This window comes from Ranitomeya imitator, chromosome 10 (assembly GCF_032444005.1).
Source record: "Ranitomeya imitator isolate aRanImi1 chromosome 10, aRanImi1.pri, whole genome shotgun sequence".
Taxonomy (NCBI): Eukaryota; Metazoa; Chordata; class Amphibia; order Anura; family Dendrobatidae; genus Ranitomeya; species Ranitomeya imitator.
The window spans coordinates 130,916,397-130,942,208 of NC_091291.1; the positions used below are offsets into that span (position 1 = coordinate 130,916,397).

The 25,812-nt window shown below is 45.4% G+C and overlaps 1 protein-coding gene across 1 annotated transcript in view; it reads left to right on the plus strand.

The window, feature by feature from the left end:
• Positions 1-25,812, plus strand: part of BACE1 (beta-secretase 1) — a 50,373-nt gene that overhangs the window by 18,261 nt on the left and 6,300 nt on the right. Inside the window, exons 2-8 of the mRNA XM_069741728.1 lie at positions 1,020-1,108; positions 15,038-15,254; positions 16,817-16,954; positions 17,088-17,222; positions 17,666-17,767; positions 19,129-19,278; positions 20,323-20,494. Coding sequence (XP_069597829.1) covers positions 1,020-1,108; positions 15,038-15,254; positions 16,817-16,954; positions 17,088-17,222; positions 17,666-17,767; positions 19,129-19,278; positions 20,323-20,494 — 1,003 coding nt within the window. The remainder of the gene's footprint in view (positions 1-1,019; positions 1,109-15,037; positions 15,255-16,816; positions 16,955-17,087; positions 17,223-17,665; positions 17,768-19,128; positions 19,279-20,322; positions 20,495-25,812) is intronic.

Here is a 25,812-nt window from a genome sequence, read left to right on the forward strand (position 1 = left end):
TCTTGATGACACTGCGCACGGTAGACACAGGAACATTCAGGTCTTTTGAGATGGACTTGTAGCCTTGAGATTGCTCATGCTTCCTCACAATTTGGTTTCTCAAGTCCTCAGACAGTTCTTTGGTCTTCTTTCTTTTCTCCATGCTCAATGTGGTCACACAAGGACACAGGACAGAGGTTGAGTCAACTTTAATCCATGTCAACTGGCTGCAAGTGTGATTTAGTTATTGCCAACACCTGTTAGGTGCCACAGGTAAGTTACAGGTGCTGTTAATTACACTAATTAGAGAAGCATCACATGATTTTTCGAACAGTGCCAATACTTTTGTCCACCCCCTTTTTTATGTTTGGTGTGGAATTATATCCAACTTGGCTTTAGGACAATTCTTTTTGTGTTTTTTCATTTAAGACAAATTAAATGAAGATAATAATAACAAAGAATTTGTGTTTGCAATCATTTTCAGGAAGAAAATGAGTATTATCTGACAGAATTACAGGGGTGTCAATACTTTTGGCCATGACTGTAGGTCGTATACATCCACACAGTTGGGGGTCACAAAGTGTGGTATGGTGCAAATGGGAGCTAAGGGTGATAGAGTATTTGAATGGGATAGGGTCTTAGCTTAAACCCTCTTAGTGTATACCGGTATATATATATTTTTTTTTTTTCAAACTTTTTTTTACTTTTCTCCTTAATTTTTAGTCCCCTTAAGTAACTTTAACGATCGTTTGGTCACTTTTACTGTATCCCGAGCGCATGCAACGGCAATCATGCTATTTAAATGCAGCTGTAAGAGATTTCCAGTGGCATTTAAATAGTTAAACAGCAGTGATAGCGTTTAGCGCCACGGGCTATGGACCACAGCCAGCATCTGATCTCTACGCAGCGGGCACAGCTCCTGAGCCCGCTCCATACACGCGCACCCTGCCCGTACTGTACATGTATGGCAGAGTGCACAAAGAGATACCTGTATATAGGTCATTCTATGTTCATTGTTGCTTGTTTTGTTTTCTTCCCAGCTCAACATCCTGGTTGACACCGGCAGCAGTAACTTTGCAGTGGGCGCGGCCCCCCATCCCTTCCTGAAGCGATACTATCACCGACAGAGGTAAGTGAGAAGTGACTGCATATAAATCATAGAAGGGTTAATCGCCATCATTGGAAGGGATAACTTTCTGATCGGTGTTGGGGGGGGGAAAGGTCCGACTTCCCTGGACCCTCACTGATCACAAGCTGTGAAATGCCCCATCAAAACGCACACATTCGTACTTTATGGGACTGCAAAGTACAGCGCTCGGACATCTCCTGTAATCCCATGAGAATAAACGGAGCCGTATCGCACTTGTGCCGCCATAACTCCATTTCGACGCAGCATTTTAGAGCCCTGTTCTCAGGATCGGTGGCAATCCCAGCTGTCGGACCCCCAAAGATTGTTATTACTCGTGCTGTACAGTTTTGATAAAATCCCTGTTTTCTCTGCTGTAAATGTAGCAGTTTTTAGAATGCTAAGATCTGCATAACTCCGCCCACACCACTGATTGGCAGCTTCCTGATTACACTGTGAGCAAGCTGCCAATCAATGGTGGGGGGGCGGGATTACACAGATTAGCTGGACTGTCTGGCATGAGACACCTAGTCCTGCAGTGATAATCTCCTGCTGATAAACCACTGATTGTATTGAAACTACAACACATAGCCAAGTAAGTGACACATGCCTGGAATCAGGCTCTCTCCCCCTACATTATACTGCTCTCAGATTACATGATGAAAGATTCCCTTTAAAGAGCTAATTAGAAAAGGAGGCCTTATAGAGCCATTAAAAAATGGGGAAAAATGCAAGTAACAGTGTCTTTCTTTAAAGTAGCTCTTTATTGCCTTCTGTATAATTTTGGCAGATCTGCACTTCTTTGTGGTTGCCTGCAATGATTTATACAACGGCTCATAAAGGTGTAAAATGATGGGCGCCGTCTGCTGAACTGAGCAGGTGCCCAGCCCCCGCTGTGACCTGTAACATGGTTTCTATGGGGACTCCGGGAATAGGCCCTTGTGGTGCTCGTTAGTGGTAATGAAGTCAGTGGGGTTAGGAGATTATTGCTATCGTTACATGTTGACCTGAATTACCTGTAATTGCCTAAAATGTAACGATATTGTCATTTTGAGTCTGATAATTATTATCAAAACGCATAGGAAAAAAATAAAGTATAATACTAAACCTTATACAGATCCTATACTATGTACTTCAGTGGAAAGTGTAAGGAGACCATATGGGAGCTCATACTTTTATACTAGAACGCTGTACACACAGCATAACCTTAAAGGGGTGGTCCAAAACACAAATTAATATTCATCCTAAATGCCTACCACTATAATGAAATAATATTTTTTCTAATGCACGTTAATTAAAAAGTCCCCATTATTCCCTCACTGCGCTATCTAACTGCTTTATCTTTTTTTACTACTTCCTCTTTGATGACGCTTCGTTTGAGAATCCAAGTTTATCCTTGGATACCCAAACGAAATGTCTTCAGGGGGTAAAGGCTGCTGTCACAGCCGGAGCCTCCGCCCCTTCCCAGAGACGAAGCATCATCACTGACCCCTATTTCACAGACTGGGCTAGTCCCTGCTCTACTGAGCATTCGCCGGTTTTCATTTCCTATGCTCAGTGGATCTGGTCACTGTTCTTCTCAGTGCACAATGACAGTGCGCTCTCTTGCCTGTGCTGCTCAGAAGTATTGAGCCTGCAAGAGAATGCACTGTCAGTGTGCGTAGTAAGAATATATGGCATACAAATGGGGTGGAGGAGAGCAGAAGTGAGCCATTGGGAGAGGGGCGGCTTATGGTGGTATCCCTTTTCAGATACCTGGGAATATGGATCTCGATGCCAGTTACAGAGTTTCTGTATAGGAATTTGACACCTCTCGTGGGCGCCCTTAAAGCAAAAGTGGATGCATGGAATAAATTGCACTTATCGGTGGTGGGGAGGGTTAATCTAATTAAAATGGTTCTGATGCCCAAATTACTCTACGTCCTACATAACGCGCCAGTTTGGATTCCACGTGGGAAATTCCGGCAGATTAATGCTCTATTTAGAAGTCTGATATGGGGGAGGCGGTACCCACGTATTCGCCTGGAGACGCTTCAGCGACCCAAGGAAGATGGAGGATTGGCTTTACCCAATCCTGAGTTATACTTTCTTGCAGCCCAGAGCCAGCATTTGAAGGGCTGGGCGCGGGAGGCGTCTGCCAGTGCGGTGCAGCACTTGATGGAGAGGGTGACAGACCGACGACCGGTAGCGCAGTGTCTGGAGGATGGTTCCTTGGGAGTATTGGGGAAATTATACCCAACTATGTTTTTGATATATAAATTATGGACCAGACTGCGACAGATTAGGGGGGTTACGGGGCTGACTAAATTTACACCGATATGGTTTAATAATAATTTGGTTGAGTTTGCGGCCCTTGGAGTGCTGACGGAGTGGAGGGCCAAAGGAATCCACTTGGTGGCTCAGATAGTTCAACAACGAGGATTAAAGTCCTTTTCGCAGCTGCAAGGGGAGTTTGGACTGAGACCGACTGGGGAGTATCAATATGCTCAGATGAAACATGCTTTTAAAGCTCAAAACAGGGGCGGTGGTGTTGAGATCCAAGAGGACATAGTTCTGGAATACGTGTGTGGGGAAGGGTCCACAAGGGGAGTCATTACCACCCTTTATAAGGACCTTCTACATGCATATTTGTTAGACTTCCCTTTAAAAGCGAGAGCGAAATGGGAAAGAGATTTAGGCCCAATGGAGGATGAAACCTGGGAATCGGTGTTGGAGTCGGTTCCACGAGTGTCGCTGAGCGAGCCGTATAGACTATCGCAGCTGTACATCTTGCACAGAGTCTATAAATCACCGGAAGTGTTGTGCAGAGCGGGGTTGCGTGCTGACTCTGAATGCCCGAGATGTAAGAATGGGAATGCAGGAATATACCACATGATGTGGACATGTCCAAGACTGGTTGCTTTCTGGTTGGTGGTAATGAGCCGTGTGGAAGGGGCGTATAAATGCAGAGTGCCGAGAGATCCGATAGTGTGTATACTAGGATATGTAGAGGAAATTAGAGTGGATAACATCTGGAAGATAGCAATAGCTAGGCTATTATACATGGCAAGGAAGGTAATAGCAAGGAACTGGATCAAGGAGGAACCGCCTACGAGGGGTGAATTCCTGAATTATGTTAAACATGGTCTCAATCTGGAAAAGGGGGTCTATAAAAGACGTGGGAAAATAGAAACGTTTGACAAAATGTGGTCTCCGTGGCTCGAGCTGGGATGAATAGTTATGGGAAATGGGAGAGTGAGAGCCTCTGAAAGGAAGAGAGTGCCAAAGGAACAAGCGAACATAAGTGAGTCAAATGGCTCAAGGAACCATCAATACTGGTAACAAAAGTATAACTGGGAAGGAGCTGTCAGGGGAGGGGGAGGTTTGGGTATGGTTGGGATTGTTGGGGGTTTGGAAAATGTTAAAATTTTTGTAAAATACTGGACAGTGCATAAATTGTATTGTGCATGTTTGCTTTCAATAAAAAAACTATTTAAACAAAAAAAAAAGAATATATGGCATACAAAAACCAGTGTCTTGTCTGAAAGGGGGTATGCTGGTCTCTGTATGTTGGGTATTCTTTTTAAAATGCGCACTGACAGCGCCCTCACTTGCCAGCTCGTCACTTCTGATCAGAGCAGGCGAGAAAGTGCGCTGTCATTGTGCACTGAGAAGAACAGTGCACAGAGACAAGATCTGAGCCCACATCAGAATTGACAATGGATGTATGCTCATTAGGGCAGAGACTAGCCCAGCCCCTGAAGCAAACATCACTGATGAAGCTTTGTTTCACGAAGGGGGCAGAAACTGCGTCAGTGACCGCAGTCACTGATGAAGCTTCGTTTGGGAAGCCAATACTCAAACAAAGTGTCATAAAAAAGGAGCAAATGATAGGACATTTTAAATTAAAGTATATTAATTAATAGATTAGATTATGGCATTAAATAGATAGGGATTTGGAATGCAAATTAACTTCTGTTTCGGACCACCCATCTAAAGGGTTATTTCCCATCTTCATAAACATATGCAGAGCTTACCAGCTTTTTTCTATTGAGCACCAAGCACTGTTTTGAAGCTGGATCGCTGGAGTGTGCAGTTACCTCCTAATGTTGGCCAGTTTCAGAGTGTTAGACAGCAGCGGTGGTCGGTCTCCTAGGAAACGAGCTGTAAACAAAAGAAAAGTGTTAATATCTCAAGAACAGCTGCAAATTTTAATAAGCAGTAAATTGCAAAACTGCTTGTTTTTACAAGCTCTATCAATCTATGAAGATGGAAATTATCCTTTGATACAATGCTCTATTATTGTTATCGCTCATTTATAAACAGGAGGGAATTGATCTTTGAACTGGACCGCAGTGAGATCCCCCCCCTCCGCTGTTGATTTGTGAAGCTCTAAGCTCTAAGCTCCTCTGGCACAGCAGATAAAGGCTATTATAAGGCCAGATTTGTCTGCTCACAGTCTCCTTCCCTTTATAACGGAAATCATTCTCATCACTGACTGAACCCCTTTACTCCCCGGTGATTTTGCGTTTTTGCGTTTCCGTTTTTTTTCCCCCTGCTTCCCAGAGCCATGGCTTTTTAATTTTTCCATCAATATGGCCATATGAGGGTTTTTTTTCGTGGGACGAGTTGTTTTTTTTTTTCCTCGTTACTCCGTTATACCAACCAGATTAATTTACATTATATTTTGATAGATCGGATATTTCTGAACAGGATGATACCAAATATGTGTATGTTTCACTTTTTTTAGTTGTTTTATTTTGAATGGGGCAAAAAAGGGGTGATTTGAACTTTTTTTTTTTTATTTTTTTAAATATTTTTTAAAACTTTTTTTTTTACTCTATGTAAGGCCAGTTTCACACGTCAGTGTCTCCGGTACGTGAGGTGACAGTTTCCTAACGTACCGGAGACACTGACACACGTAGACACATAAAAATCAATGCATCTGTTCAGATGTCATTGATTTTTTGCGCACGGATTACACGGACCCATTAAAGTCAATGGGTCCGTGCAAAAGACGTACCGCACACGGACGTTGTCCGTGTGCAGTCCGTGTGCCGTGCAGGAGACAGCGCTACTGTAAGCGCTGTCCCCCCAATGGTGCTGAAGCCGCGATTCATATCTTTCCTGCAGCAGCGTTTGCTGTAGAGAAAATATGAATAATCGTGTTTAAAATAAAGATCTATGTGCATCCCCGCTCCCCCCCACGCTGTTCTGAAAATACTCACCCAGCTCCCTCGCCGGCGCTGCTTCCTCTCCTGGCCGCATCTTCTCCTGTATGCGGTCACGTGAGGCCGCCGATTACAGTAATGAATATGCGGCTCCACCTCCCACAGGGGTGGAGCCGCATATTCATTACTGTAATCGGCGGCCCCACGTGACCGCATACAGGAGAAGATGCGGCCAGAACAGGAAGCAGCGACAGCCAACGAGGGAGCTGGGTGAGTATTTTCAGAACAGCGGGGGGGAGGGGGGGGCTCACAGGGGGTGGGGGGGGCGCACAGGGGGTGGGAGGGCGGGGGGAAGATAGATCTTTATTTTAAACACTATCTTCTATATATCTTCTCTGCAGCAAACGCTGCTGCAGGGAAGATATGAATCGCGGCTTCAGCACCAGATGCTGGTACGTGTGGTACCCAGCACGGTGCGTGTGGTACCCAGTGGGCACACGTGTGCCGCACGTGTGCCACACTGATATGCCACAGAAACGTAGGGGCACACGGACACGGATAATTCCGGTACTGATTTTTTCCGGTACTGGAATTATCTGGAGGTGTGAAACCGGCCTAATAGTCCCCTTAAGGGACTTGAAGCTGCGATCATCTGATTGCCTGTGCTATACATACAGTAGCAGGGCTCCAGCACTGCTATGTGTAGCAAAAATCACGAGCTCCTATGGACGACAGCCATGCACTGACGTTCATAGGTGATTTACAATGACAGGCACAGGAGGTCTTCTGCAGACCCCCGGCTGTCATGACAACCCATGGGTGCACCACGATCATATGACAGGGACACCGATGGGCGTGTCTTGTGGCACGCTTCCTGTTAGCATGTATTAAAATGCCGATGTCAGAGATTGATAGCAGTATTTAACATGTTAAGTGGACAGAAACTCAGCAGCAGGGAGGAGATAGCTGTCAATGAGGCTAGGTGGGAGGAGATTCAGCAACAGCAGGGAGGAGGGACAATGAGGAGCTGTCAATCAGGCTATGTGGGAGGAGATTGAGCAACAGCAGGGAGGAGGGACAATGAGGAGCTGTCAATCAGGATAGGTGGGAGGAGATTCAGCAACAGCAGGGAGGAGGGACAAGGAAGGGCTGGCAATCAGGCTATGTGGGAGGAGATTCAGCAACAGCAGGGAGGAGGGACAATGAAGAGCTGTCAATCAGGCTAGGTGGGAGGAGATTCATCAACAGCAGGGAGGAGGCACAATTAAGAGCTGTCAATCAATCTGGGGGGAAGAGATTCATCAACAGCAGGGAGGAGGGACAATGAGGAGCTGTCAATCAGGATAGGTGGGAGGAGATTCTTCAACAGCAGGGAGGAGGGACAATGAAGAGCTGTCAATCAATCTAGGTGGGAGGAGATTCATCAACAGCAGGGAGGAGGGACAATGAGGAGCTGTCAGTCATTCAGGCTAGGTGGGAGGAGATTCAGCAACAGCAGGGAGGAGGGACAAGGAGGGGCTGTCAATCAGGCTATGTGGGAGGAGATTCAGCAGCAGCGGGGAGGGACAATGAAGAGCTGTCAAACAGGCTATGTGGAGGAGATTCATCAACAGCAGGGAGGAGGGACAATGAGGAGCTGTCAATCAGGATAGTTGGGAGGAGATTCATCGACAGCAGGGAGGAGGGACAATGAGGAGCTGTCAATCAATTTAGGTGGGAGGAGATTCATCAACAGCAGGGAGGAGGGACAATGCTCCGAGCTGTCATTCAGGCTATGTGGCAAAAAACTGGGATTAAACTTTCAGAAAGGATTATGCAGCTATTCTGATATGGTCACACAGAAAGCATTAAGCTACTTACTGGTAGCGGCATTTCTCGGAGGCCCATGACAGCACGATGAGAGAGGGGATCCGCCCATTAGAAACAGGAAACCTACAGATACAAAAGGGCGGCACCTCTCCCTTGCCTCAGTTGTATTTCAGAGTCTTGAGAGGACTACCGCGGTTAGTGGCACACAAAAATATACACTATATACAGATTATATACAAAATTTCAGCCATATATTGGAACTGGGTATCATATGTGAAATATATACATTAATAGGAAGTGCAACCCCCACGTGAATAGGGAGGGAACTAAGGGTGCTGTCATGGGCCTCCGAGAAATGCCGCTACCAGTAAGTAGCTTAATGCTTTACTCGGACTCCCATGATAGCACGACGAGAGAATTACAGAGATGTAAGCTTCCTTAGGGAGGGACTATGGCCTGTAGCACCCTTAACCCGAATGTGAGATCAGAGGAAGCCCCCAAATCCAACCTATAGTGTTTAAAGAAGGTGGACGGGGATGACCTTACATATCTGGTCGATTGATACTCCAGATTTTTCCGCCCAGGATGTAGCCATGGCCCTGGTGGAATGCGCCCTCAGATTCTGCAGAGCCGGACCCCCACCTGCGGTATAAGCCTAAGAGATAGCCTCCCTAATCCACTTTGCTAGTGTGTACTTTGATACCCTGAGTCCCTTTTTAGGATTTTGGAAAGATAAAAATAACGCATCATCTTTCTTCCACGTATCGGTAACAGATGTATTCTAGCAGGCATCTCCTAACATCTAACGTATGGAGTAGTTCTTCTTTAGGGTTGGAGGGATTGGGAAGGAAGGATGGTAAAACTATCTCCTGAGACCTGTGAAACCGTGATGACACTTTTGGTAAATAGGCCGGGTCCGGTCTGAGGACTACCCTATCCGGCAGAAACTCTGTATAAGGGGAAAGCCTGGAGAGAGCTTGTATGTCTCCCACTCTACGGGCAGATGTAATTGCTACAAGAAATGCTGTCTTAAGGGATAAGGCCTTAATTGAAGCTGATTGTAATGGTTCAAACGGCTCTCTAGTCAATGCTGACAGGACTAGGTTGAGATCCCAAGGCATAGATCTATCCTTATGAATGGGTCTAGTTCTACCAGATGCTTTAATGAACCTTGAGATCCAATAATTATTGGCGATGTTACAGGAAAATAGAGCCCCTAGGGCCGAGACCTGTACCCTTAGAGTACTAGTGGATAGATCTAGTTCTAAGCCTCTTTGCAGGAATTCTAAGATTTGTTTTATAGGTATTCCCTCTTCTAAATTAAAATCAGAAGAGGCCAGAAACTTCCGCCAGGTTCTAGCGTAGATTGTTGTGGTTATCTGCTTCCTACTTTTCATAAGGGTCTCAATTAAACTCGGGGAGAACCCTTTGCTTTTTAGTAACGCCCTTTCAAAATCCATGCCGTTAAATGGAGATTCTTTACTTGCGGATGGCTGATCGGACCCTGGTAGAGCAAATCTGGAATCTCCGGAAGTACCCAGGGATCCTCCACTGACATCATCCTGAGTCAAGTGAACCAGGCCCTTCTGGCCAGAATGGGGCAATCAATATAACTCTGGCTCGATCTTCTCTTATCTTCCTGATTACCAGGGGTATCAGGCCTAGTGGAGGAAACGCATACGCCAGCCGAAAATCCCAATTGATCAGAAAGGCGTCTACCGCCAGAGGATTCTCCCTGGGATTTAGGGAACAGAATTTTATTGTCTTTCGGTTGTCCCTGGTGGCAAATAAATCTACCTCTGGATGTCCCTATTTGTGGACAATCTGGTCGAACACGAGACTGTTTAGAGACCACTCCCCTTGCCTTAAGGTGTTGCGGCTTAGAAAGTCCGCTTTGACATTTTCTTTTCCTCTTATATGCAGAGCGGTTAAAGATAAGAAATGATTTTCCGCTGTCTGGAACAGACGATCCGCCACTCTCATCAGTGATTCGGAATGAGTTCCACCCTGGTGATTTATGTATGCGACCGCCACCTGGTTGTCCGAGAGGATCTTGACATGATGTCCCCGCAGATATATGAGGAATTTTTTTTACTGAAAGTTCTACTGCCATTAACTCTTTTTGGTTGGAGGAGGCTGATATTAGGGGAGGGGGCCATAGATCCTGAACTATCATGTCATCCATGTGTGCTCCCCAACCCGAAGGGCTAGCGTCTGTTGTTACAATACGTGTTACCTGTATCACCCAGGGAACTCCTGCCGATAAATTTCCATTGTCTAGCCACCACCTAAGAGATGTAAGAGTTTTTGAACCTAAAGTAATCTGACTCTGTAAGGACCCATGTAAAATTCTATCATTAACCAGCACCTCGGATTGTAATGGTCTGGTGTGGAATTGGGCCCAACGGACAGCGGGAATGCAAGAGGTTAAGGAACCCAATAGTGACATAGCCTGTCTATGGGTCATGGATGGTTTGTCAATTGCCTTAGACACCTGTTGCTGGATGTGTAACAATTTGTCGGGCGGAAGACAACACTGTTGGGATTCTGAATTTAACAACAGTCCTAAGAACCTTTGTATTTTTGGGGGCTGTAAACGAGATTTCTCATAATTTATGATCCAACCCAGACGCTCCAGTTTGGATGTGGCTGTTTCTAGTTGAGAAAGGCAATGGTCTGCTGAGCTCCCTACTATAAGGAAATCATCCAAGTAGGGAATAATCAGGATGTCAGACTCTCGTAAATGCGCCATGACCTCGGCCACTAGCTTTGTAAACACCCTAGGAGCCGCTGATAAGCCAAAGGGAAGAGCTCTGAACTGGAAATGGCGAATCTGTCCCCCCATTGACACCGCTACTCTCAGGAATCTCTGGAAGTCTTCATGTATCGGAACATGATAGTATGCATCTTTTAGATCTACAACTACCATGAAACAGTGATTAAACAACATTTTTATTGCCGAATTAATTGTTTCCATTTTGAATGATTCATTGACCAGGAACTCATTAAGACATCTGAGATTTATGATCGTTCTAAAAGATCTGTCTGGCTTCTTGATCAGAAAAAGAGGAGAATAAAATCCCCTTCCTCTTTCTGATTCTGGAATTTCAATCAATATGTTTTTGGAGCATAAGTTCATGACCTCTGCTTCTAGAGCTGCTTGCTCAAGGGGGGAGGAACGTAAAGGGGTCAACTTAAATTTTTCTCGAGGCCAGTGATCGAAGTCCAGCCTTAGACCTTTCGTTATAATGCCTCTGACCCATTTACTGTTCGTAATGTCAAGCCATGCTGAGGAGAACGCTGACAGTCTACCCCCCACAGGGATCGCTAGTCATTGGTCCGTTTTTTTCTGATCTCTTGAGGAACGGCAAAACATGTAGCCCGTACCTCTTCCGCGTCTTTCTTCCCATCTCAAACTCTCTCTGGAGGGAGAGGACCCGCGTTTTTTCCCGCGACCAAACCTCCTCCGATTGAAGGGTCGGCGGTAGGATGCTGAATATAGATTGGGAAATTTCTTTTTGTCATCCCCTGCCTTTTCCAGCAACTCGTCCAGAGTAGGACCAAAGAGATATTGTCCTTCACACGGAATGGTGCAGAGTTTAGTTCTGGACTGAATGTCACCTGACCAGCATTTTAACCATAAGGCACTGCGAGCCGCGTTAGATAGTCCTGCCACTCTAGCCGCCATTCTGACAGAGTCCACAGATGCGTCCGATGGGAAAGCCGCAGCATTCTGAATTGTTGGTAGAGCCTTCAGAATAGTATCTCTGGATGCACCATCCTTAAGCTGGGACTCTAACTGATCTAGCCAGACCATTAATGACCTGGCTGTACATGTTGCGGCCACGGCTGGTCTGAGAGATCCAGCCGCCATCTCCCAGGTACCTTTAAGGAAGATATCTGCCTTCCTGTCCAGAGGATCTTTGAGGGTCCCCATATCCTCAAAAGGCAATGAGGCTTTCTTTGACGCTTTTGCTACTGCCGGGTCCAACTTAGGGGCTTTATCCCACGTATCCACAACTGGATCATCAAAGGGATACCTGCGTTTTAATGCTGGCGGTAAGGCCCCCTTCTTTTCCGTTTTTTTCCATTCTCGGAGGATCAAGTCCTGGATCTTCTCATTTACCGGAAAAGATCTATGTTTTTTACGATCCAATCCGCTAAACATCAACTCCTGTTTTGAGGGCTGTGGTTTAGGTTCTTCTATACCCATCGTGCCTCTAACTGATTTGACTACTCTGTCTATCTTATCCAAGGGTAGACAGAATCGTCCAGACTCCTCATCCGATGAAGAGGAGAAAGGACTAGAGAGATAGGCATTTTCCTCTCTTTCTTCCTCTGAAGAATTAGAGTCCAGGGGGTCCTATGTTTCGAGTCTTCCGCTTGGGATAGGGACCGTAGTGATTCCCTCACTTCCAACCGGATCATTTCCTTTAGGTTTGCCGCACTCACAGACTCCTCTGCTACCTAGGGGAGGACAATATAGGTGATAACTACTATCTGACCTAAAGTCCCTTCCACCCCACCACTCCTGTAGACCTCACCGTCTGTTGTATACAGGGGGCACATAACTTTTTAGAACAAGAATCAGGTAAGGGGACTCCACAGAGGGCACACTCCTTATGTTTTGATTTGTCCGAACTCTTCTTCCCCTGGAAAGATAAAGTATAAGGGGCCTGCGTCACAGAGTGAACTTTCACGTAGATCACTTACCCGTGCGCCAAAGTAAAGTACCGGAATACGAGGGGGTTCTTTACTAGTCGAAGCCCTGGATCCCTGCTCGGATGAGCTTTTACGACTGGGCTGGTCGCTTCTATCTTTCTGCTTGGGCTTCTGACGCACCTCGTCTGGCAGCTGCTGCTGCTCACCACCACTTTCCATGACGAATTACGACCAAAAGCAGGGCTCTATCGTCATAACCTGCTTAAATCCCCCTTGGATCCGGTCAGCAGATGGGCCAGCGCTGTCACTATTGGCCTAGGACACAGCAGGGAGGGCAGGAGGTCTTGCGGACAAACCGGCGTTCAGATGCGATGGGCGCCGCCATCTTGGAACGACCGCACATGCGCAGACGTCCGGCGACCCGGAAGCGGCTACTAGCTCCGCCCCCCCACGTCACTGCACCCGGAAACGCTCCAGCACGCGCTGAGAGCGGTGCAGGACGCCGGAGAGGGACCGCAGTGCTCCGGGAGCTCACCCACCACCTGAGCCCGACACCCGCAGCCATGCCGTACCGCTGCACCACCAATGGGAGACTACTTACCTGCGCCGACGCTGATGGAGGCAGGAAATCCTCCGGACTCCGCTCCCTGCTGCGAACGCCACCGCATGCAATCCAGCAAGGACCACCGTGGCGTCTCCAGGGATCTCCGCACCGGCCGAGGTAGGAGACCCCCCCGCTACCGTATTCGGCCGGCCGGCCTGGGCCCTTCTGTAGGCACCCGTCCCCTCAGGAACAGGAAACCAACTGAGGCAAGGGAGAGGTGCCGCCCTTTTGTATCTGTAGGTTTCCTGTTCCTAATGGGCGGATCCCCTCTCTCGTCGTGCTGTCATGGGAGTCCGAGTAAAAATAAGTATGCCAGCCTCATCTGGTCTAAGAGATCTATTCAATAGAGTATGCAGTTTATATTGTGAAATTTGGTGACAGAATTGCTTTAAGAGACTGATCATATTGTTCCAGATGAGCATTCAGCAGGGAGAAGATAAGTTGTTTGGTTTATACATCCCAATATATTTTTATGGACCCCTGATTCCCAACATGGAGCCCTCTCTCTCATCCCTTCTCTCATAGGGAGACATGAATTTCATTAGCGCTGTCACTGGCATCTAATAGACATAAAAATTACACTATTACATTGCTTTCCGGGTGGATATGGGTCTCGTTATATATGTTACCATTTCGGTATTTTTTTTTTTGAATTGTTACATTAATATAGAGAACACCTAATGTCACGCTAGAGGAGCGCAGGTTGTTTTTTTGTGTGTATTTTCTGATTGTCAGGCACTCAAAGAGTTAAAATATCCGGGTACTGATATGAGACAGATGGCGTGCCAAGTAGTTATGGAAACCATAGCAAACAGCATCTGTCGCGCTTGTCGCTGTCCGTACCGGCGCTGGATATCGGAAACAACTAATCATTTATCATATGTGGCACCAAATTAATTAATATGTAGCAATTATGTAAATAATGTCGTTGCAGTATGAGGATGGTGAGGATATTCATAGGTGTTACATTAAAAAACTGGATTCATTTGGGGATATAGCCTTAGATACAACTGTTGAAGGTTGGAGCCAGTGCAGAATTAACTACATTCGTATTGATATGTCACAGTTCACCTCCTCCCCCTCTCTGCACCATGACCTCTGCACAGATCACACAGAGCATGCCTAGAAAACTTTCCTCCAGAAATCAACGAGCCAGAGTCAGTCTATTACTGTCTTTGACCCTTGTAATGTAAACCACTACAAACCAGACTCCAGGAAACTGAATAAAAAAAATTCAGAAACTAAAACCAGAAAAGTATGTCACTAGCTAGTTTAAAAAAAAAAAGAGTTTTCCCCATCATCATAGATGGATAGAGCTTGTAAAAATAAGAAATTTTCCAATTTAATGCTTATTAAAATTTGCAGCCGTTCCTGAGATATTAACACTTTTCTTCTGTTGCCTTGGAGACCGACCACACGATCTGTTGTTTACCAGTGGTGGTCGGTCTCCAAGGCAATGAGCTGTTAACAAAAGTGTTAATATCTCAAGAACGGCTGGAAATTTTAACAAGCAGTAAATTGCAATAACGCTTGTATTTATGAGCTCTATCCAACAGTATCCATGGATGAAGATGGGAAATAACCCTTTAATAACTAAAAAAATATATATACGGTAATATTTTTGTTTAATGAAAATTGGATCAGTGATTAAATCTTTGTATCGAGTCGTACAAAGCTTGTATTATTTCTCTTGATTTGTGTTTACAGGTCTAGGACGTACCGGGATGTCCGAAGAGGAGTGTATGTTCCATACACTCAGGGAAAATGGGAGGGAGAATTGGGTACAGATTTGGTTACAATCCCACATGGCCCCAACGTCACCGTCACAGCAAACATTGCAGCCATAACTGACTCCGATAAGTTCTTCATCAATGGCTCCAACTGGGAAGGAATTTTGGGGCTTGCATACGCCGAGATTGCACGGGTGAGTTAGACAAAAGCGCATAGAAAAAAAAAATTATATTTTTCAAAAAGTTTTAAAAACTCTCTACATATATTAACTTTCCTTGGCTCCCTTATAGTAACGATTCCCTCCTGTACAGAAGAGTTTGGTGATGAACCCAGTAGCATTAAGGCTATGTGCACACGTTCAGGATTTCTTGCAGAAAATTCCTGAGAAAAACCTGAAATTTTCTGCAAGAAATCTGCATATGTTTTTTGCGCGTTTTTGATGCGTTTCTTCCCCAGACATTTCCCAATGCATTTTATAGTGGGAAATCCGCAAAAAAAAACCCGCAAAATTAATGAACATGCTGCGTTTTTTACCACAATGCGTTTTTTTTCGTGGAAAAAAACGCATCATGTGCACAAAACATGCGGAATTCATTCTAAATGATGAATTCATGTAGAAAAAGATACACGGCACCGCTACTAATATCTGCCCAATGCCGCCACATTTAATTATTAGCGCTGCTACGCCATATAAGCCTAACAAGGACACTCGGGCGCACAATCAAAGTCCATGATGATCCAAATAAAGCAGAAAAAAATAGAAGTGCTCTCACCGGTCCAAAAAAATGAAAATCCTTTATTCAGAACATATGCAGGTGACTAGAGAGGAACGTGGAACGGAAGGACGATGGCCGTTTCGCGCTGCTGCGCTGATGACCCATAGAAGCGCAGCAGCGCGAAACGGCCATCGTCCTTCCGTTCCATGTTCCCCTCTAGTCACCTGCATATGTTCTGAATAAAGGATTTTCATTTTTTTGGACCGGTGAGTGCACTTCTATTTTTTTCTGCTTTATTTGGATCATTCTAAATGATGGGATGCTCATTGTATGCTTTTTTTTTGCGGTTTTATAGCGTTTTTTATCGTGAAAAAACGCGAAAAATAAACAGCGTGTGCACACGGCCTAAGCGTGCATGCTGTGATTTGTTTTTGTGGTCCAAGAAAAAAATTGGCCATGTACACGGCCTCATAGAAAAACATAGGGTACAAGTGCAACCTGTTAAAACCAACAACACTTGTCTGATTAAAATGGACTTTGAGAATTTTATTATAATGTTAATTTACCATTATTTTTTTGCCATTAATATCTGGGGGGTTAAAGTTTATTTTGGTTTAAAAATGGGCCCAAAGTGTTAAAAAAATAATAATATTCACCCACTGGACCCTGCTGTTCCTTTTCACTGCTGCCCATATCCCTTGCTAGTCTTTTCTCCTCCTTTTCTGGCGGGTAATGTCACATGAACCCTGCAGCTAATCACTGGCTGCAGCAGTGACATTCCGCATCAAGGCGGTCCGGAGAAGTGGCTAACATTCGGTAGGTGAGTATCTTTCTTTTATTTTGAAGGCAACCATGGACCCATTTCTAAAGGTAAAATATAAAAAAAAATAAGGTCATAGTAAGATCTACAGCGAAGGCTCTATGCGGGATATGTTGATTTGGCGCGGATTTGCTGCAAAATCTGAAACGTTTTACTGCACCTGGATTTCAACATACAGGATGACGTATTCCTGAAATTAACACCCTGGTTTTCTTCCAGCCTGACGACTCGCTGGAACCATTCTTTGACTCTCTTGTAAAGCAGACACGGGTCCCCAATGTCTTCTCCCTGCAGTTGTGTGGGACAGGATACCCCATCAAGGAGGGGAACACGTCGGCCTCGGTGGGAGGAAGCATGGTGAGTTCGGTGGTAATATTCCCGTTACTGGGTTCCGGTGACGTGCATTAAAGCTTGTGTTGTGGGCATTGTCTTCCAGGAGTTGCACGTTATATACTTATTTTTCTTCTTTTTATACTGTTTCTTTTTCTAGGTCATTGGAGGGATCGACCCATCGTTGTATGTAGGTAATATATGGTACACACCTATAAGGAAGGAGTGGTACTACGAGGTCATCATTGTGAAGATCGAAATCAACGAAAAGGATCTGAAGATGGACTGTAAAGAGGTGAGCGTCACGGTGGTCATGCTACTAACGACGAGAGTTGAGCAAACTAGTTCAACTTGTTTTTACTGGACAACCCCTTTAAAATCATATTTAAAGGGAACCTACAGTCTGATCCTGTAATAAAGCAGGAGTTGCTGCATAGATTGTTATATAGTATCGTGGTTAAAACATTAAATGTAACTTTTTTTATTCATTTAAATCTTTGCTGTTTTTACTACAGGAGTCCAGTGGGCGGTCACTGATTAGGACCGCCCACTGGACTCCTCACCATAGATAAAAGAGATTTCAACAGATAAAATACCAACGCTTTCACCAGAAAGTTATATATCAATCAGCTCAGCTCAGAAAGAGATAGGAGTGCGGGTACAAGGTAAAAAGAGCGCTTTAAAAAAGTGGTTTTTTTTTCCCAGTAAAGATCTGATTCCACATTTCTATATTCTCAGTACAACTATGATAAGAGCATCGTCGACAGTGGAACCACAAACCTTCGCCTGCCAAAGAGGGTGTTTGATGAAGCTGTAAAAATGATTAAAGCTGCTTCCTCGGTGAGTGATAATTGAAGCAGGAGTGAAAAGAAGTCACCTGTTGTTCATCAGTATTTCATGCCCGCTGGATGGAAGTCCGGATGGGTTGTCTTTGGTGCAGTTCTTGGGGAACTAATGGTTCTCATAAAAGAGTTCCAGATGGCGTATGGCAACTTAATAGAGTTGAGCAAAATGTTTCACAAAACCCTGACCCAGTGGCCATATAGGAAGTCCGGCCTGCGATCCTCTACCTGCATGATCCCCAGCACCGTGATTAGTGTGATGCCGCAATGTAAAGATATACATCAGAAGATCAGAAGATACAGTATGAACACAAAAGCTAATTTTGTGCTGCCAGTTGTCACTGCCACGTAATGTGGGACATTGTGCCTGCTTCAAATTAAATTGTAAAGATGTGAGTATGTGCACGGAAGAGCCACGCTGATACATTGAGCATCAAGGCAGAGCTCTCTTTATTGCACCATACGTCAGTGTTTATATGGGCATTTTTCTGGACATACATTGTACCAATGTAATTTGCTCAGCTTATGTCTACATATTGGCTGGCATAGCATACATACATCTCTGGCTAAAGTTACTACTGGCTATACCCAGCTGAAGAGTTAAGGTGTAATACCTCTTCATGTCTCTGTTATCTCTAAGTCAAAGACATTCCTCACACTCCTTATCTTGAAACATACATACTGGCTCAGGCTCCATTTCACAGAAGAGATGCATGTACCATAACCAAAATGGAGTTAAGAAATGTGGTTTGTCGACGCGTTTCGCAGTTCAAAATTTCTTCATCAGGATAAACCATAATGACATTGTGATGAAGTTTTGAACTTCGCAACGCATTGACAAATAAACCACATTTCTGGACACCAATTAGGCCGGAGTCACACTACAGCGAGATACGGCCAAGTCTCGCTGGTTAAAAGCAAGCTCTGGCACCGGCACTCCAGAGCAGAGCAAAGCGTGCGGCTCCATGTATTGCTATGCGGTCGCACGCTCCGCTCCGGAGTGCCGGTGCCAGAGCTTGGTTTTAACCAGCGAGACTCGGCCGTATCTCGCGGTGTGTGATCCCGGCCTTATTATTTAAAGGGTAATCTGGTATTTTATTATTAATAAATCAATATTAAATCAGAGTGGGTCTGACACCCCCACCAATTAAGTGAATGGGAGGGGATTTCTAAGCAATGTACGTTGGTGCGCCACTTCTGATGCACTGCGGTCTGCTCAATCAGCTGATTGGAGTGGATGAAGTCTGATGATATTGATGGATTAAAAGGTCATCAATCATAACGTTTCAGAGAATCCCTTTAAAAGGCATTTATATATGTGATATATTGATTTATATCCCGTTTATTGTCTTCTGTCAGACGGAGAAGTTCCCTGATGGCTTCTGGTTGGGAGAACAGCTGGTGTGCTGGCAGGAAGGTACAACGCCGTGGAACATCTTCCCTGTAATCTCCCTGTATCTGATGGGCGAAGCTACCAACGAGTCTTTTCGCATCACCATTTTGCCGCAGGTTAGTATCCTATAGATGAAGCCATCATGGACTGTCCAAGGCAGAGTCACTGAAGGACCGAAGTAAGGGGTAACTGAGCTACGCAAAATAATAATAATAATCTTTATTTTTATATAGCGCTTTACAGTTTGCACACATTATCATCGCTGTCCCCTTTGGGGCTCACAATCTAGATTCCCTATCAGTATTGTCTTTGGAATGTGGGAGGAAACCGGAGTGCCCGGAGGAAACCCACGCAGACACGGGGAGAACATACAAACTCCTTGCAGATGTCGTCCTTAATGGGATTTGAACCCAGGACTCCAGCGCTGCAAGGCTGCTGTGCTAACCACTGAGCCACCGTAGTGCTAACCACTGAGCCACCGTAGTGCCCAAGTCTGCAAAAGTCTGTCTGCTTACAGCTACCGGTATTGCTTACATCTCTGCACTAAACTCAATGCTAAACACCATGCAGTAAGCTCTTAAACTGTACCACAGCCAAAATTGTATCATTTCAACTGACCCTGTCACCAGGACAAAAGTGTCCAGTTTTTGCATTATTCTATTTCCGCCACTCCCCTGAGTATTCCGCTTTTGTTTGTTTTTCAATCTGCCTCACAGATCCAGAGATACGGCCCTTTTTATATCATTCCAAATGGGTGTGGCTCAAAGGATCCTCTGGGGCGTGTCTTTCAGCTGCAAAGCACCTTGGGTAAAGACCATAAAAAGTAGCACTAATAAAGACCATATCTCTGGAACTGAATGGTAGATTAAAAAAAACCAAAACAAACAAACTGGAATACTCAGGGGAACAGCGGGAATCAAACGTAAGCTAAAACTGGCATCTTTTGACCTGTTGATAGTCCCTCTTTATTCAGCACAGAATGATGGGAAAATAATTACTAAAGCGCAGTCTCATCCATAGATGAAAGATAGTGACAGCGGAAAATATCAACCCACCAGATATGGCCATTTTTTCAGTAGCATTCATCTTTCAGACATTTGATGGATACATTTGATTTTAAGAAATGTATGTGATACATCAGGTTTTTTTTCTCTCCGCAGCAATACCTGCGCCCCGTGGAGGATATCGCTACGTCTCAGGATGACTGCTATAAGTTTGCGGTATCCCAGTCTTCCACTGGCACAGTGATGGGAGCTGTCATCATGGAGGGCTTTTATGTTGTTTTTGACCGTGCACGTAAGCGCATAGGATTCGCAGTCAGCACGTGTCACGGTGAGAAATCATTCACAAAAGTACACTGTAGTTACAGACACTTTATGGACACGTCTCCCTCACCTCAGGGTGAAGTCCGCTGCATTTCCAGAAACATAAAATGGACAAACAAATGTCATCCACCATTCACAATAAGTGATGTCACAGCCCACCTTCTCCTATACAATGACTGATAACACCTCTATATACAGTAGATAACATAGAATCCACCATTCACAATAGGTGATGTCACAGCTCACCTCCCCCTCCTGTACAATGACTGATAACACCTCTATATACAGTAGATAACACAGGATCCACCATTCACAATAGGTGATGTCACAGCTCACCTCCTCCTCCTGTACAATGACTGATAACACCTCTATATACAGTAGGTAACACAGGATCCAGCATTCACAATAGGTGATGTCACAGCTCACCTCCTCCTCCTCCTGTACAATGACTGATAACACCTCTATATACAGTAGATAACACAGGATCCACCATTCACAATAGGTGATGTCACAGCTCACCTCCTCCTCCTCCTGTACAATGAATGATAACACCTCTATATACAGTAGATAACTGTTATGACCTGGTGGTCAGGACAATAATGGACCTGGTGGTTAAGAGCACACGGAATGACCTGATAGTTACTGATAATATAGGACGAGCTCTGGGACGTGGGAACTCTGCTGACCGCAATCCCTAAACATATCAAACACACTAGAAATAGCCGTGGATTGCGCCTAACGCTCCCTATGCAACTCGGCACAGCCTAAGAAACTAGCTAGCCCTGAAGATAGAAAAATAAAGCCTACCTCGCCTCAGAGAAATTCCCCAAAGGAAAAGGCAGCCCCCCACATATAATGACTGTGAGTAAAGATGAAAATACAAACACAGAGATGAAATAGATTAAGCAAAGTGAGGCCCGACTTACTGAACAGACCGAGGATAGGAAAGGTTACTTTGTGGTCAGCACAAAAACCTACAAAAAGACCACGCAGAGGGCGCAAAAAGACCCTCCGCACCGACTCACGGTGCGGAGGCGCTCCCTCTGCGTCCCAGAGCTTCCAGCAAGCAAGACAACAAATTAAATAGCAAGCTGGACAGAAAAATAGCAAACCAAAGAAATACAAGCTGGAACTTAGCTTCTGATGGGAAGACAGGTCACAAGAACGATCCAGGAGTGAACTAGACCAATACTGGAACATTGACAGGTGGCATGGAGCAAAGATCTAAGTGGAGTTAAATAAAGCAGCAGCTAACGAAATAACCTCGTCACCTGTGAAACTCAGAAACACCCACCAGAGGAAGTCCATGGACAGAACCAGCCGAAGTACCATTCATGACCACAGGAGGGAGCCCGACAACCGAATTCACAACAGTACCCCCCCTTGAGGAGGGGTCACCGAACCCTCACCAGAGCCCCCAGGCCGACCAGGATGAGCCAAATGAAAGGCACGAACCAGATCGGCAAAAACCCAGGAATTATCTTCCTGACCATAACCCTTCCACTTGACCAGGTACTGGAGTTTCCGTCTCGAAACACGAGAATCCAAAATCTTCTCCACCACATACTCCAACTCCCCCTCAACTAACACCGGGGCAGGAGGATCAACGGATGGAACCACAGGCGCCACGTATCTCCGCAATAACGACCTATGGAACACATTATGGATGGCAAAAGAAGCAGGAAGGGCCAAACGAAATGACACAGGATTGATAACCTCAGAAATCTTATACGGACCAATGAAATGAGGCTTAAACTTAGGAGAGGAAACCTTCATAGGAACATAACGAGACGACAACCAAACCAAATCCCCAACACGAAGTGGGGGACCCACACAGCGCCGGCGGTTAGCGAAACGTTGAGCCTTCTCCTGGGACAATGTCAAATTGTCCACCACATGAGTTCAAATCTGCTGCAACCTATCCACCACAGTATCTACACCAGGACAGTCTGAAGACTCAACCTGCCCTGAAGAGAAACGAGGATGGAAACCAGAATTGCAGAAAAACGGCGAAACCAAAGTAGCCGAGCTGGCCCGATTATTAAGGGCGAACTCAGCCAACGGCAAAAAGGACACCCAATCATCCTGATTAGCAGAAACAAAGCATCTCAGATATGTTTCCAAAGTTTGATTAGTTCGTTCGGTTTGGCCATTTGTCTGAGGATGGAAAGCCGAGGAAAATGACAAATCAATGCCCATCCTAGCACAAAAGGATCGCCAAAACCTTGAAACAAACTGGGAACCTCTGTCAGAAACGATGTTCTCCGGGATACCATGTAAACGAACCACATGCTGGAAAAATAATGGCACCAAATCAGAGGAGGAAGGCAATTTAGACAAAGGTACCAAATGGACCATCTTAGAAAAGCGATCACAAACCACCCAAATGACCAACATCTTTTGAGAGACGGGGAGATCCGAAATAAAATCCATAGAAATATGCGTCCAGGGCCTCTTCGGGACCGACAAGGGCAAAAGCAACCCACTGGCACGAGAACAGCAGGGCTTAGCCCGAGCACAAGTCCCACAGGACTGCACAAAAGAACGCACATCCCGCGACAAAGACGGCCACCAGAAGGATCTAGCCACCAAATCTCTGGTACCAAAGATTCCAGGATGCCCAGCCAACACTGAACAATGAATCTCAGAGATAACTCTACTAGTCCATCTATCAGGGACAAACAGTTTTTCCGCTGGGCAACGGTCAGGTCTATCAGCCTGAAATTTTTGCAGCACCCGCCGTAAATCAGGGGAGATGGCAGACAAAATTACCCCCTCTTTGAGAATACCCGCCGGCTCAGGAACACCCGGAGAGTCAGGCACAAAACTCCTTGACAGGGCATCAGCCTTCACATTCTTAGAGCCCGGAAGGTACGAAACCACAAAATCAAAACAGGAGAAAAATAACGACCATCGAGCCTGTCTCGGATTCAACCGTTTGGCAGACTCAAGATAAGTCAAATTCTTGTGATCTGTCAAGACCACCACGCGATGCTTGGCTCCTTCCAGCCAATGACGCCACTCCTCGAATGCCCACTTCATGGCCAACAATTCACGATTACCAACATCATAGTTACGCTCAGCAGGCAAAAACTTTCTAGAAAAGAAAGCACATGGCTTCATCACCGAGCCATCAGAACTTCTCTGCGACAAAACAGCCCCTGCTCCAATCTCAGAAGCATCAACCTCAACCTGAAACAGAAGCGAAACATCTGGCTGGCACAACACAGGGGCAGAAGAAAAACGACGCTTCAACTCCTGAAAAGCTTCCACAGCCGCAGAAGACCAATTGACCACATCAGCACCCTTCTTGGTCAAATCAGTCAACGGTTTAGCAACAGTAGAAAAATAAGCGATGAAGCGCCGATAAAAATTAGCAAAGCCCAGGAACTTTTGCAGGCTCTTCACAGATGTCGGCTGAGTCCAATCGTAAATGGCCTGGACTTTAACAGGGTCCATCTCGATAGTAGAAGGGGAAAAAATGAACCCCAAAAATGAAACCTTCTGAACTCCAAAGAGACACTTTGACCCCTTCACAAACAAGGAATTCGCACGAAGGACCTGGAACACCATTCTGACCTGCTTCACATGAGACTCCCAATCATCCGAAAAGACCAAAATATCATCCAAATACACAATCAGGAATTTATCCAGGTACTCTCGGAAGATGTCATGCATAAAGGACTGAAATACTGATGGAGCATTGGAAAGCCCGAATGACATAACCAGGTACTCAAAATGGCCCTCAGGCGTATTAAATGCTGTTTTCCATTCATCGCCTTGTTTAATACGCACAAGATTATACGCCCCTCGAAGATCTATCTTGGTGAACCAAATAGCCCCTTTAATACGAGCAAACAAATAAGACAGCAACGGCAAAGGATACTGAAATTTGACAGTAATTTTATTAAGAAGGCGGTAATCAATACAAGGTCTCAAAGAACCATCCTTCTTGGCCACAAAAAAGAACCCTGCTCCTAACGGTGATGACGACGGTCGAATATGGCCTTTCTCCAAGGATTCCTTTATATAACTCCGCATAGCGGCGTGTTCTGGCACAGATAAATTGAACAATCGGCCCTTAGGAAACTTACTACCAGGAATCAAATTAATTGCACAATCGCAATCCCTATGAGGAGGTAGGGCACCGGCTTTGGGCTCATCAAATACATCCCGGTAATCCGACAAAAACTCCGGAACTTCAGAAGGAGTGGAAGACGAAATAGACAAAAATGGAACATCACCATGTACCCCCTGGCAACCCCAGCTGGACACAGACATAGATTTCCAGTCCAATACTGGATTATGAACCTGTAGCCATGGCAACCCCAAAACGATCACATCATGCAGATTATGCAACACCAGAAAGCGGATATCCTCCTGATGTGCAGGAGCCATGCACATGGTCAATTGGGTCCAGTACTGAGGCTTATTCTTGGCCAAAGGCGTAGCATCAATTCCTCTCAATGGAATAGGATACTGCAAGGGCTCCAAGAAAAAACCACAGCGCCTAGCATACTCCAAGTCCATCAAATTCAGGGCAGCGCCTGAATCCACAAATGCCATAACAGAATAGGATGACAAAGAGCAAATCAGAGTAACGGACAATAGAAATTTAGACTGCCGTACCAATGGTGGCAGACCTAGCGAACCGCTTAGTGCGCTTAGGACAATCGGAGATAACATGAGTGGAATCACCACAGTAAAAACACAGCCCATTCCGACGTCTGTGTTCTTGCCGTTCAGCTCTGGTCAAAGTCCTATCACATTGCATAGGCTCAGGCCCATGCTCAGATAGTACCGCCAAATGGTGCACAGCTTTACGCTCACGCAAGCGTCGATCGATCTGAATGGCCAAGGACATAGACTAATTCAGACCAGCAGGCATGGGAAACCCCACCATGACATCCTTAAGGGCTTCAGAGAGACCCTTTCTGAAGATTGCTGCCAGGGCACATTCATTCCACTGAGTGAGCACAGACCACTTTCTAAACTTCTGACAATATATCTCCGCTTCATCCTGACCCTGACACAGAGCCAGCAAAATTTTCTCTGCCTGATCCACTGAATTAGGTTCGTCATAAAGCAATCCAAGCGCCAGGAAAAACGCATCAACATCACGCAATGCCGGATCTCCTGGCGCAAGGGAAAATGCCCAGTCTTGAGGGTCACCACGTAACAAGAAATAATGATCTTTACTTGTTGAACAGGGTCACCTGAGGAGCGAGGTTTCAAGGCAAGAAACAATTTACAATTATTTTTGAAATTCAAGAACTTAGATCTATCACCAAAAAACAAATCAGGAATTGGAATCCTAGGCTCTGA